At 43.8% G+C, this 12377-nt stretch overlaps 1 protein-coding gene across 5 annotated transcripts in view; it reads right to left on the reverse strand.

Annotated features, from left to right (window-relative positions):
* Window positions 1-1930: 1930 nt before the first annotated feature.
* GATA6 (GATA binding protein 6) overlaps window positions 1931-12377 on the reverse strand; it is a 32447-nt gene continuing 22000 nt past the window's right edge. For 4 of the 5 annotated variants that reach the window (XM_039218370.1, XM_039218369.1, XM_039218379.1 and 1 more), the window contains one exon: window positions 1931-3388. In XM_039218370.1, coding sequence (XP_039074301.1) covers window positions 3221-3388 — 168 coding nt within the window. In that variant the 3' untranslated portion in view covers window positions 1931-3220. Of the gene's footprint in view, window positions 3389-7421; window positions 7452-12377 lie in introns of all 5 variants that reach the window. The other variant, XM_039218384.1, reaches the window with a different exon arrangement.

Genomic DNA, 12377 nt, shown 5'->3' on the forward strand with positions numbered 1-12377 from the left:
CCATGAGCAAGAAGTTAATTTATTTGCAGGGGGAAATGAATGGCTCCCTTTGCTTTCCTGACCCTCCTATAGGCACCAGGAAACAACACAAAATGACCCCGAAGAGAGACCCCAGACAGAGCCTTCAGTTATGTAAGATGGCCTAAAATCAGCCATGGGTGACAGAGGACAGGAATTCTGCAACCCACAGTGATGGGTCTGAGGACTCTAAGCTGAAGTGCACCATCTATTTAAATGCACCTCCTTTTGAGGGGCACCTGGGTGGTTCAGTCGGTTGAATGTCTGACCTCAGCTCTTGGTCACAGTCTCATGGTTAGTGAGTTCAAGCCCCATGTCAGGCTCTGTGCTCAGAGCCTGGAGCCTGCTTCGAATTCTATCTCTGTCTACCTCTGCCCCTACCCCCACTTGTGCTCTGTCTCTCTCTGTCTCTCAAAATTAAATTTCAAAAGCCATTAAAAATTTTTAAAAAAATATCAAGCTTCTTTATACCATCACAGGTGAGAAAGTTATCACTAAAAAGGCCCCAGATTAAGGGAGTTCATTGTCTTAGGACAAGAAGCCCCATTTCCTTTGTTCTGCTCCTTATAATTTATTTCATGAAAGCTAGAACACAGAGGGGAAAGAATTCTGGGGGGGAAAAAAAGCTTTAGTATCCCAATGTTGTCTTAGGTTTGGAAGGGGCAATATTTGAGACCACCTCCAGAAAAAAGATTACTTGGAAGCCCCAAGAAGAAAAATTAATTTTCCAATCAGAGCATATTAACTTTGAACTCCCAACCCACCAGAAAGCACTCAAAGAATGAGAACCAAGAACCATAAGAGGGAAGGGGAGAAAAGGAGTCAGTCGGGACAATTATTTTCTGCTGTCACACCAACCCTGTTCTGTAAAAGCCAAACTCAGACTGGTGTCTCCCAAAGGTGCTCCCTCCCCCCAACTCTGCCATCCCTTGAGCTAGGGGGATCCCTCATTTCACTCACCCTAGCTTTGTTCAAGAAGTACAAGTGAGCCAAGGGGCACCAGACCCTCATACACCATACACTTTTAAATACCCCTCAGGGAGTAAGACATTCAAAACCCCCACATTGTAAGAGCTCCTGCCACCTTCCTTCAAAGTCAACACTTAGTGCTTACTATGTGCCAGGCACTGCTCTAGGCTCTTCACGTGGATTATCCTAGGAGTTGTATGTTAATTGGCCTTATTTTACAGATGAGGAAGATGAGAATGGGATAACTTGCCCAAGGCCACAGAGCTCCTGCATGCAGAGCAGGGACCTCCAGCCTAGGGATCTGACTCCACACCCAGACCATTGCTCTAGCCCACTGTACGGTGTATGTGGGCTTCAGGGACCTCCCCAGACACACACACTCCCTAGCCTTGAGTTTCACTGGCAATACAACCCACCATAAAGCAAGACTTCCCCTCTCTTAAAAGACTCACACTGGCCCCACAGAATGACTATAAGCATACAAGAAAAGAAGTTAAGAAATGCTCCACACTTCAGGAGCCAAAATAAATGCCACCATTGTGTTATGAAACAGTCTCCTGTTTTTCCAAAACCCAAGACTGTTCAGATCCTTTTCTATCTTCCGCCGAGTGTCAAAGACTTCGACCTCAGGTGAATGTGGAGGCTTGGTGGCACTTTGCAAAAGGAGGAACTAGAAAGGAAAACTGTTCTGTTTCTGGGTCCTAGAGTATATTTCATTCAGAGGGAAAGAAACTCTGGACTTTTTTAATGTTTATAGGGAGTAGCCCTAAACAGAATGTTTATGACCTCAGATAGTCATATAATACTGGGTCCTTTTCACTTATTAAAGTTGTCCCCAGTGGAAATTGAAGGTGATAACTGACTCCATGTGCCAACTTCAAATAAACCAAGGTATAAAGCAGCTCCAAAAGGACAATTCATTGAAAGAAAAGCCAAAAGGCAATTTACAAACATCACATGCACTTGTTTTATAGGCATATCTCTAGCCACATACAGTATCAAAAGGAAACTATAAGGGAAGGAATTCACTGTACAGAAGACAAAACAATACCCTTTTTTTTTATTTTTAAAACTCTGGTGAAATAGGTTTCCATAGGACATCCCATTCTTAAAAAATTTAATGTAAACCAACCTGCCTGTGGGTTAGTCACACGATAGACTTCATCGTAGTGTGTACAGATGCCTAGAGTATTTACAAATGTTATCTGTTAGGTAGTAAAGTTCTGTTGCAATTTTTCCAGCACAAATTCCATAGTAAAATAAAGAGGGGCTATTGGTGTTTTTGTATAAAAATTCTTAACAGATGGATAAAGTCAATTTTCCTGAGAGAAGATTTGTTCTTGAAATATTTCTCTTTAACAACTGGAAATATAGAAATGGGATGTAGTTGTAAAAGAAGCATAAGAATGTCTAAGTTAACATTTTTCTTTTAAATTATTTAAGTACCATTAAGTTAAAATGTTTACATTCATTATAAAAAATGTTGTTAAATCTTATGCAAATGATTTAACACTGATTGCTGCAACGCAAATTGCACTTTTTAAAAAAATTATTGTTTGCATGGAAGAAAAATATCTTGTTTGCTACCCTGTTTACAAATCCCGACTGACCTCAGGTCAGTCCCACAACATGAACTTTGAGAGCCGTCAGTCACAGTGTACATTACACCTGCAATGCAGTCTTGCACACGGAGTAATATTTTTGACGAGAAACCTCACGAACTGACTCAGCCTCCAGAGGTGTGTACCAAGTGGCCTCAAATGGTCTTCTCCATGAAAGCATGTGAAATTCGGGTGGGGAAAAGGTACGAAGAAATTCTGGAATAACCAAAACCGATCAGAAGAAGCACGTGATTTGGGGCAATACACATAAAACCATTTTTTTAAAAAAAAATCTCTCAATATTCCTTAGCAGGCAAGGCCCCGGTCCTAGTCCCAGTTTCTGGAAGAGGCACAGTGGTCGTCAGGTCTCCTGGCAGGCCGAGGCAGGCTGGCTGGAAGTGGCCGTGGCCAGGGAGGAGGCGACGTGCTGTGGGCTGCACTGGCCCTCCCCTGGAAGCCCTCTGTCTTCTCTCTGGTTCTTCAGAGTCAGGGGCAGGGTGGTAAGGCAGAGGCAAGCCTCTTGGGAAATACATCTCTTTCAAAATAAAGGCACGGAAATCACACGTCAGAGGAACGTTCTGTCAGCATACTCGCCCTGGTTTGGACGGCTTGACAAAATCCCCGCAGCGGGCTCAGGCCAGGGCGAGGGCGCACCAGGAATCCTGTCTCACCGAGGATGTGACTTCGGCCGGCGAGGCCAGGCTGACGCCTATGTACAACCCATCTTGACCTGAGTACTTGAGCTCGCTGTTCTCGGGATTAGTGCTGTCTCCCGCACCAGACATCACTGAAGCGCCCGCCTGGCAGAAGAGAGGGATAGAGAGGAGAAAGACAAGGGGAGAGACAGTTATCGATAAATCTGTCAGGCGGCACCATCTTGCAAGGTCAGCACGTGGGGACAAAAGAGATGGGCGAGAGCTGCCCACCGTGTTGCATGGTGCCATTGACCTAGCCCCGGCCATGTAATCTCTTAGAAACGTTCTCCTGTGAACTTGAGAACTTATGGCAGTAACTACACGGCAAGATGCGCAGCTGGACAAAGATAGGAAAAGGAAACTCAGGAGGCCAACTTGTAAAAAGTGCCAAACTCTCAGCTCTCTGGCAGTGAAACAGACCACACCGCCTAGGTAAATAGGTCTTAATGATGCCCACACAGTCTAATCATTTCAAAAGAGAAAATGCAGAGCACCCCCCCACACACACATACACACACACAGAAGAGCTACAACCTTAGCAGTTATGCCAAAGTCTAACATGGAAAGCCACACAGCTCAGCGAGGCATGAGAAATGAGAGCACTGACTTCATGGAAAATGAACCCACGTGTACACAGTTTTTAATATCTACTTCATTTACCTGAATTCTTTTCAAGGAGAACTGGCCATTTTGAAGGCAGACCACATTATAAAGAAAATGCTAACATCTTATATCTGTCATGGTGGTGGCAATCATTTGTTGAAACAAAAGATCACTCTTCTCTTGTTTCATTCATTCTTTCCATCCAAATGAGAAAGGCCAAATAGAAAACATGGTATAATTTAGTAGAATCAAACCGAAATAACTAAAATCATGTTTAGACTACAATTCGAGAAAAAAGTTGCATTTGACTTTTAAAAAAATATCTAACTATGGGGTACCTGGGTGGCTCAGTCGGTTGAGGGTCTGACTCTTGACTTCAGCTCAGGTCATTATCTCAGTTTGTGGTATCAAGCCCCACATCAAGTCTGTGCTGAGCATGGAGACTGCTCAGAATTTTATCTCTCCCCCCATTCTCCACCCTCCTCCCCCAAAATAAATAAATAAAGAACAGGGGTCAGTGACATCAACAACATCCAGAGACAGTGCCCCACCCATACACAGTGCCCCCAGAAGTTGAAGCCCCAACATGTCAACACAACACGTCTTCCTGCTTCGTCCTTCACCACTGAGTTCTAGCACACACATCACCTCTGATGTTGCAAAGCAGCCCGCACACATGCATCAGCCACAACCTGCAGAACATTCTGCCATCCCCTCCTGCCAGGCACAGGAAACACGGCGGTGTTTCCCCAGGGTTTGTATGCATGCTACACTCCAGATAAGGACTTACAGGATCTAAAGAAAAGCACAAGTGAATAGGCAGGGTCCCAGGGGAAAGAACAGGGTGCAATGACAACTGGCATAGCTTAGAAGTCTGCACGAACCAGCCTTCCTTCCAACTGAATGCCAACCACCCCATCAGCAGGGCCCTCCTTTTCTACCAAAGAGAAAAGATGAGAAGAAAGACCACCACTCTCTCAAGCAATCCCACATTTTTTTGGAGAAAGAATGGAAGCCACTGTGGCTGCAGAAGGGCCATGGGCCAGCATCCCTGTGACAAGATGTGGCACAGCTCCGCTGTGAAGGGCGGTCACCTCGGTGGTCTTAGGCCTGATAGCCTGGAAGTTGGCCTTACTGTCATCCAGAGGCTGAATGAGGCTCACTGAAAAACTATCAGAGCTCAGAGCAAGCTCAGAAGAACTGCTGAAAGACACCTGGGGACAGAGCCTAGCGTCAGTCAACAACAGACCAGTGCTGCTTCCATGGTCTGGATGAAAGCATCGTGGAAACCCAAGGCTGGCATCTGGGGAAACTGAGCAAGGGGTATAGGAGCTCTCTGCAATTTCTCTAAAACTGCTTCAAAGCAAAAGGTTTATTAAAAAAATAAAGATAAAAATAATAAAAAATTAAAAACTAGCCATGATCCCATACTTAAATCATGGCTTTTTCCTTCTAAAAAGCTCTGAAGCTCATTATTCCTTCCTGGCTTTCAGGGTTTAATCCCATAAATTACTGGATATTTGGTTTTCTGACACAGCTAGAATATTTTGTGCTTTTCAAAACATTCATTTGTCTGGCTGAGCTGATGTTACATCTCCTTCAGAGAAACACAGGGCACCAGACACAGGCTGAACTGAATGAAAGTATGCTGAGCCCCCTTGCCTCCACTCGGGGGCCTGGAAGTCAGTGTGGTTCTGCTCTTTTGGAGCAAATAGTCTCGTTTTTCTCTCTACTCTTCACAATGACTGCATGAGGCTGGAACAGAGGGTCTGGCCATGGGAGTTCCTATCCGCCCATCCCCACTTCCTCTCAACTGGAGAGACCAAAGCCAGTCCCTCACAGCCAACCAATCCATCCCTTTCCTGGCAAAAATTAGGGTTTGTAAAACTCCAGCAACAACAGTACTACCACACTCAAACTTCTTGTTAAATCATCACAAACTTAGGGGTGCCTGGGTGGCTCAGTCGATTAAGCAACTGATCTTGGCTCAAGTCATGATCCCACAGTTGGTGAGTTCAGTCCCGCGGTGGGCCCACTGCTCTCAGCACAGAGCTTACTTTGGATCCTTTGTCCCCCTCTCTTTGTCCCACCCCTGACTCCTGCATGCTCAAACTCTCAAAAATAAACACTGTAAATTAATTAATTAATTAACACTTTAACATAAGACTTAAACTGTGGGCTTTCGGTACATAAAAAACCAAATTTCACAGAATCACTGAGATGTTGAAAACTTAAATTTTGAAATAGCTGAAACAATTCTGTCAAACACACCAACAAAGCTACAGATTTGGTGACCCATATAAATATGGTAATTAACTTTAGCCATTAATTCCCCAGAAACTCCACTATGACCAAACCCATCATGGACCCAGTTTTAACCCCCCCCCAAAATATAGAAAAGGGTGATATTCCCTTACTACTCATTTTAGAAAGGAGCTATCATACAACTAACAGGATGAGCACAATTATAATTGACATGTCACACTCAATTTCATAATGATCTACCTATTCCCCCCCAAAGAAACATATGTGCGTTTATTTCTATGACTAAACCTGACTTCACCGCGACAAGACTTTCTGAAACGAAGAGGGTACCTGGATTGGCTCAAGAAGCAGCCCGCCTCACATGGCCAAACACGCTGAGATAGCAGAGGGGTGGTCACCACTACAAGTCAGCAACAAGAAACGTTAGCAAGATGTTTATGAGGGCCAGGCACTGGGTCTGTGAGCCCCAGAGAGACAGACGTTCCCTGGGTAAGCTCCCAGGCCACATACATACTTGAAAGTAAGAATGACCAACTGCCTATCATGAACGATAAATGAGCGGCTGAGACATGGAGGTGGAGCAATAGGTCAAAAAAGGAATCACAGAGGGGCACCTGGGTGGCTTAGTCGGTTAAGCGTCCAACTTTCGCTTAGGTCATGATCTCACGGTTCGTGGGTTCGAGCCCTGTGTCGGGCTCTGTGCTGACTGCCAGCTCAGGGCCTGGAGCCTATTTCAGTCTGTGACTCCCTCTCTCTCTGACCCTCCCCTGCTCACGCTGTCTCTCTCTCTCTCTCCTAGAAATAAATAAAACATTAAAAAAAATTTTAAAAAGGAATCACAGAGGGGAAAGGATTCCTGGGGACAGGCCACACGCAGCCTGCAATGGTGGGGACGACGGACTTCCAAGCATTACCCTGGTTCAGCTAGCTACTGAGTGAGGTCACCTCTCCTAGTCTCCTCCTGGGTAAATTAGAAACTAGCCCTCACATCACCCATCAGTAGGGTTGTGACAATTCAATGTTTGTAAAAGCATGAGCATGGCGCCTTATCATTGGAAGCATTAGGGAAGCTGTTATTACTGGTGAGGAAAGGATATTCAGAAGGGGAGCCATGCATGCTGAGCAGCGTTGGTGGTATAGTGGTGAGCATAGCTGCCTTCCAGAAGGGGAGCCATGCAGGACACATTCTCAAGCAAAGGCAGCTGAAACGGAAGGATTAAGCAAAAGAGGCAAGGACACAATGTGGAAGAGGTAACCGAGAAGGCCTCACCTAAAACTCTCTGTGCCTCAGGTTCCTCACCTAGAAAATGGAAGTAAAAGACGCATCTATGTCCTGAGGGTTATTGCAAGAATTCAACACATAATGCCTTTACAACAGCATCTGACAACAGGAAAACAATAGAAGCAAACAACACTGTATTTTATTATTATTGTTAAGGAGCACAGACCTAATTTAATCTCCCCAATTCCACCCTTCACCAGGTGATTTACCACCATCACTTGGGAGTAGTGATGGAATTCATTCAGAGCTAAGTGAAAACCACCTCAACAGTGACAGTCTTTTTTTAAATGTTTATTTTATTTGAGAAAGAATGTGAGCTGGGGAGAAGGGGGCGGCGGGGGCGGGGGGGGGGGAGGCAGGAAGAAAGAGGATCCGAAGCTGGCTCTGCGCTGACAGCATCTAGCCTAATGTGGGCTCAAACTCATGAGATCATGACCTGAACTGAAGTTGGACACTCAAGTGACTGAGCCACCCAAGTGCCCCAGTAGTGACCTTCTTCTAACTGTTACTGACAACTCTGCAGAAAAACAACAACAACAACAACAACAAAAAACCAAGGTGCTTCTTTAGGCCTTCAAAAGGCTCATAGGCCTTCTTCAAATAAACCACATTAAAGAAATCCTAATACCTTGAACATCATTCTTTAACACCTGAGCAATAATCCTAAAAGCTACCAACTGAAATGCCTATTGTCTTCTTTGTTCAAAAATAACTCCTACGTCAAAGGGCAGGCAAATCCCAAATTACGTGAGTGATGAGTACCTGAAAAACACCAGCTCCTTAGAAATCAAAAGTGACATCTGACTTTCTCAAAAAAAAAAAAAAAAAAAAAAAAAGAAAAAGTGCTTGTGCCCAACACCTGAGAATCTTATTTGTAGATGGGGATACACTATTTCAACAGGAAATACTGCAGCATGCAGATTTTTTTTTTATCAATCATACCTCAATAAAAAATCATATTTTTATGGGGCACCAGGCTGGCTCAATCAGTAGAGCATGAGACTCTTGATCACGGGGTCATGGGTTCAAGCCCCATGTTGGGAGTATGTACAGCTTACTTAAATAAAATTAAAATTTTATTAATGAGATTACAGTGATAAGATCTGAGTAGACTGTGATAACCCCACTCCCCTCATCCATGGCCGGTGGGGCTATATTCTGGTACATGCCTTAGCAGAGCTATCAAGAACTTTATATCCTACTGCACTTTGTTATTGCACTTCTGGAGATGTGTTTATAAGGAAAGAATTCAAAGGAAGGGAGAGGATATACAAGGGAAGAAAGACATTCATTGCATGGTTACTTATAATAGTGGGAATCATGGATATAATCTAATGCCTAATAATATGAGATGGTTTGGAAAAGCAAGGTATATCCGCTCTGTGAACTATTATGCAATTATTAAAAGTAAGATCATGTGGCAAAGTGGAAAAAATCCTGTACTACAATGTTAAATGAAAAATAGCAGGATATAACTATGTCATCGGTACAATTTATGTACATCCAAAAGTATTTCAGGGGAACCCAAGAGAGTGTGGGGCCAGCCACCTATACCTATACCTTCCTTTGAATGTTTTAACTGAATGGAGTAGTGTTGTCTAACTTTGGGGAAGTTTAAAGACATTAGCACCAGAGAGATGACGCAAAATGGGGCTCCTGGGTGGATCAGTCGGTTAAGCATCTGACTTCAGCTCAGGTCATGCTTTCACACTCCATGAGTTTGAGCCCCACACTGGGCTCTGTGCTGACAGCTCAGAGCCTGGAGCCTGCTTCGAATTCTGTGTCTCCCTCTCTCTCGGCCCTTCCCCAGCTCACGTTCTGCCTTTCTCTCTCCTTCAAAAATAAATAAGCATTAAAAAAAATTTCTTTTTTTAAAAAGAAATATGACGCAAAACCACTTGAGGGAGGAGCCAGCCAGGAAAGAGTCATAAAGTAGCAGGGAAAAAATAGGGAGGAACCCGAGTGGAAGAACTAACAGAAAGGAGGCCAGAAGGGGCCGGCTGGGACCTAGCCAGATATGTACACGTGAAACATGGTTCCACATAAATTAAGACAACAAACACTCAAAACCAGTATTCTAACCATATAAGAAATCTAGAATTGGCACAACTCTCCTTAAGAAACCTGGCTTACAGATCATTGTTCATCTGAAGTGTCTTTCCCTCTTTAGTAATGTTCAAGGGCTACCTATCGAGAATCAATACAATTTGGGGGGGAAATCAGAGAAAATTTATGACCCTAGACCCAAGTACACACACACAAAATTACAAGCATAAATTTCAATTGGTTGGTATGTTTTCCCACATCTAGTTAAAACCTTGAAAGGATTTTAGTTCAGCAAAAGCAGGTGCTTCACTAACCTACAACCACCTAACCCGGCCAGTGTTCCTGGACAGAAGCAGAGGGGAGCACCTAAGATTGCCCACAGCTGAACCATCCTTCCTCCTTTTGGTAGGCAGTTCAGGCAGGCGGGAGGTCCTCGCTCTTTCTCTGATCAAAGTACATGAGGGTGGGGCAGAAATCTGTTCTGTGTTTCCATTCACAGCTTATCTGCCCTCTACCCTCCCACAGACAACTGAAAATGGAGGCACTTCCTGTTGAAAGAATGTGTTATCAGCACCAGACTCAGCCTGGGCTCAGCACTGAAGACAGGCCAGGCTAGGTAGGAGGCCTGGCAGAGCAGCTGGGTTGGAAATCTCCCTCTTAAAGGAATAAATGACTTCAGGGACAACCAGACTGCTGCAGCTGGGACACAGGAAAATATGCACTAGCCTGTGAAGCAGGCACAGTTCATCTGTAGATCACACAGACCTTTTATGTTTTTTTCCTGTGAGTATAATTTTCGAACATATATCTGAAAAGCAAGGATTTCTGATCTGATAAACTCATAGAGTCAGTGGCCAGCAGTGTCTGGCTCACAGTGGGCTCACCCACTCTGTCAGTTCTCTTTCTCCGCCTCTACTTCACACACCCCCTTACAGGCAGGCCCAGAAAGCACTCCTAAGGTGGCTCAGGCTGGGCAACTCAGAGTAAAGGAAACCCTTACAGGACACAGCCACCCCACAGAAGAATAACATAGGTTCTCTAGCTTGTGAATTATAAACATAAATTTCATTTTTGAGGAAGGAAACCAAAAAGGAATCAACTGGGGTGTGTTCAGTCCTCCGTGCCATAAACTCTCTCAATGGAGCCTTGATCTGAAGAAACAAAACACTGCACCCCAGGCAGGTTGAGGGTGAGTGTGTGATCATTCCCAGAGCATGAGACTTTGATGATGATCACACTGCCTCTTTAGCCCGATTTCAGACTGTCGGCTTCCATGGCCTCTGATCTGTCCTTCCTACACATCTAAGTAAGCTTGTGGTTACGGCTTTTTCTTGTGTGAGGGGAAGCCAGCCATCTCTCACTGCCAATGCTCTCTTCTCTGCTTTTGTAACCTCTAGGTTAGGCTCTTGCAGTGCTTTATAGCAGCCTGCCTCAAGTAAAAACCTATGTGTAAATTCCAACAAAAGAGAAACACTTTCAGATAAATCTTAACTTCCACTCTAAAAACTACATTCTTTTCTGTTCGGAAGGAGGTCATAGGACCAGACACAAAAGTGACTCACTAATAGTTTAGGAAGTGACACAAGAAGATACAGAAACACACAAGGGTTCTGTCTCCATCAGGACCCATGAAACCCGTCAATCAGAACAACACCCTTTAAATCTCCCATAACAACTCAAAGCAAGAGAACATAGCATCTTATCTCACAAGAAGGGAGAGTCACGATCACTGCAGCCTAAGCCTAATTCAATTTTTAGCAGAATATTTTACTTATTTTCTTGTAATTTAACAAGAAAATTCTTTAATGGAGAGCTCACTGGCCATCCCCTTTGGGCCCTCTTGCAGCCTCTGGGCCTGAGTAGGCCAAGTTATATCCAGCCTCCAGGACATTGCCCTTTTCAAGTAGGGAAGGACAATTCGATAAAATCTACCCTGGGCAAAGGAGCCCATTGTTTCATTGTTTCATCCATCTATACACACATACCAGGTTTGTCATGGTGATGAAGGTGATGAAAGGCGCAGCCTAAAGTTTATGAGTGCCCTGGGACTATCAGTAAAATGCTAATGTACAAACATAAATTGGGGGGGGGGGTTAGATCCCACCACTTGAAGTCACCAGCATTCTAAAGAAAAAGTTTATTTTATACAATGAATCAAAATGGATGACTATATAAATTGTCAGATTAGGTGGTAAATGATCCTGATCTTTTATTAAAAAAAAAAACTGGCTTTTCAGATTGGATGAGTATCCTAATCTCACCAAATCTCACCATTTCAATCAGAGAAAGCAGACCATGGTCTGAGAACCAAACAGCATTTACAAGAAAGCATTATGAAAGTACTAAGTGTTACAAGGAATGATAAATTGTGGCAATCAGAATAAAAATATTTAAAATGTAGTTACTTTTTTAATACAACAGCTCTACATCTCTTAATTTCACCCATCAGGAATGTAAGGATTTATTTCTAATGTCTTGGGATAAAAAAATAAATGCCACGCAAATAAAGCACATCACTATTAACTTCCGAGATTATATTTAAATAGTGCTGTTATCCTTGAGCTTCAAAGAGGTCTGCAGGCATCTCCCACTTATGCTATACAACGCTCTTAAGGACCAGATGGTAGGAATTACTTTTCCCTTTTAGTAGGAGGAACACAGAGGCTTTACAAAACCTTGGCAGCTTTACTACAGTCACACATAGAGCTGGAACTAGCGCCTGGATGCTTGAATGTGCTTCCTTCCAGCTGCTAATCCGTGAACCCCCAGAATAAACTGTAGACCGGACCAAGCCTTCACCATGAATCAAGCACATAAGCTTAATCAAAGCTTCAGGTTAAAAGTATCTGTGCTTAATAAGATAAAAAATATGATTCTGGCATGTGTGCCCCAGTGCTG

This window comes from Hyaena hyaena, unplaced genomic scaffold (genome assembly GCF_003009895.1).
Source record: "Hyaena hyaena isolate Hyena2069 unplaced genomic scaffold, ASM300989v1 scaffold_14, whole genome shotgun sequence".
NCBI classification, from domain to species: domain Eukaryota; kingdom Metazoa; phylum Chordata; class Mammalia; order Carnivora; family Hyaenidae; genus Hyaena; species Hyaena hyaena.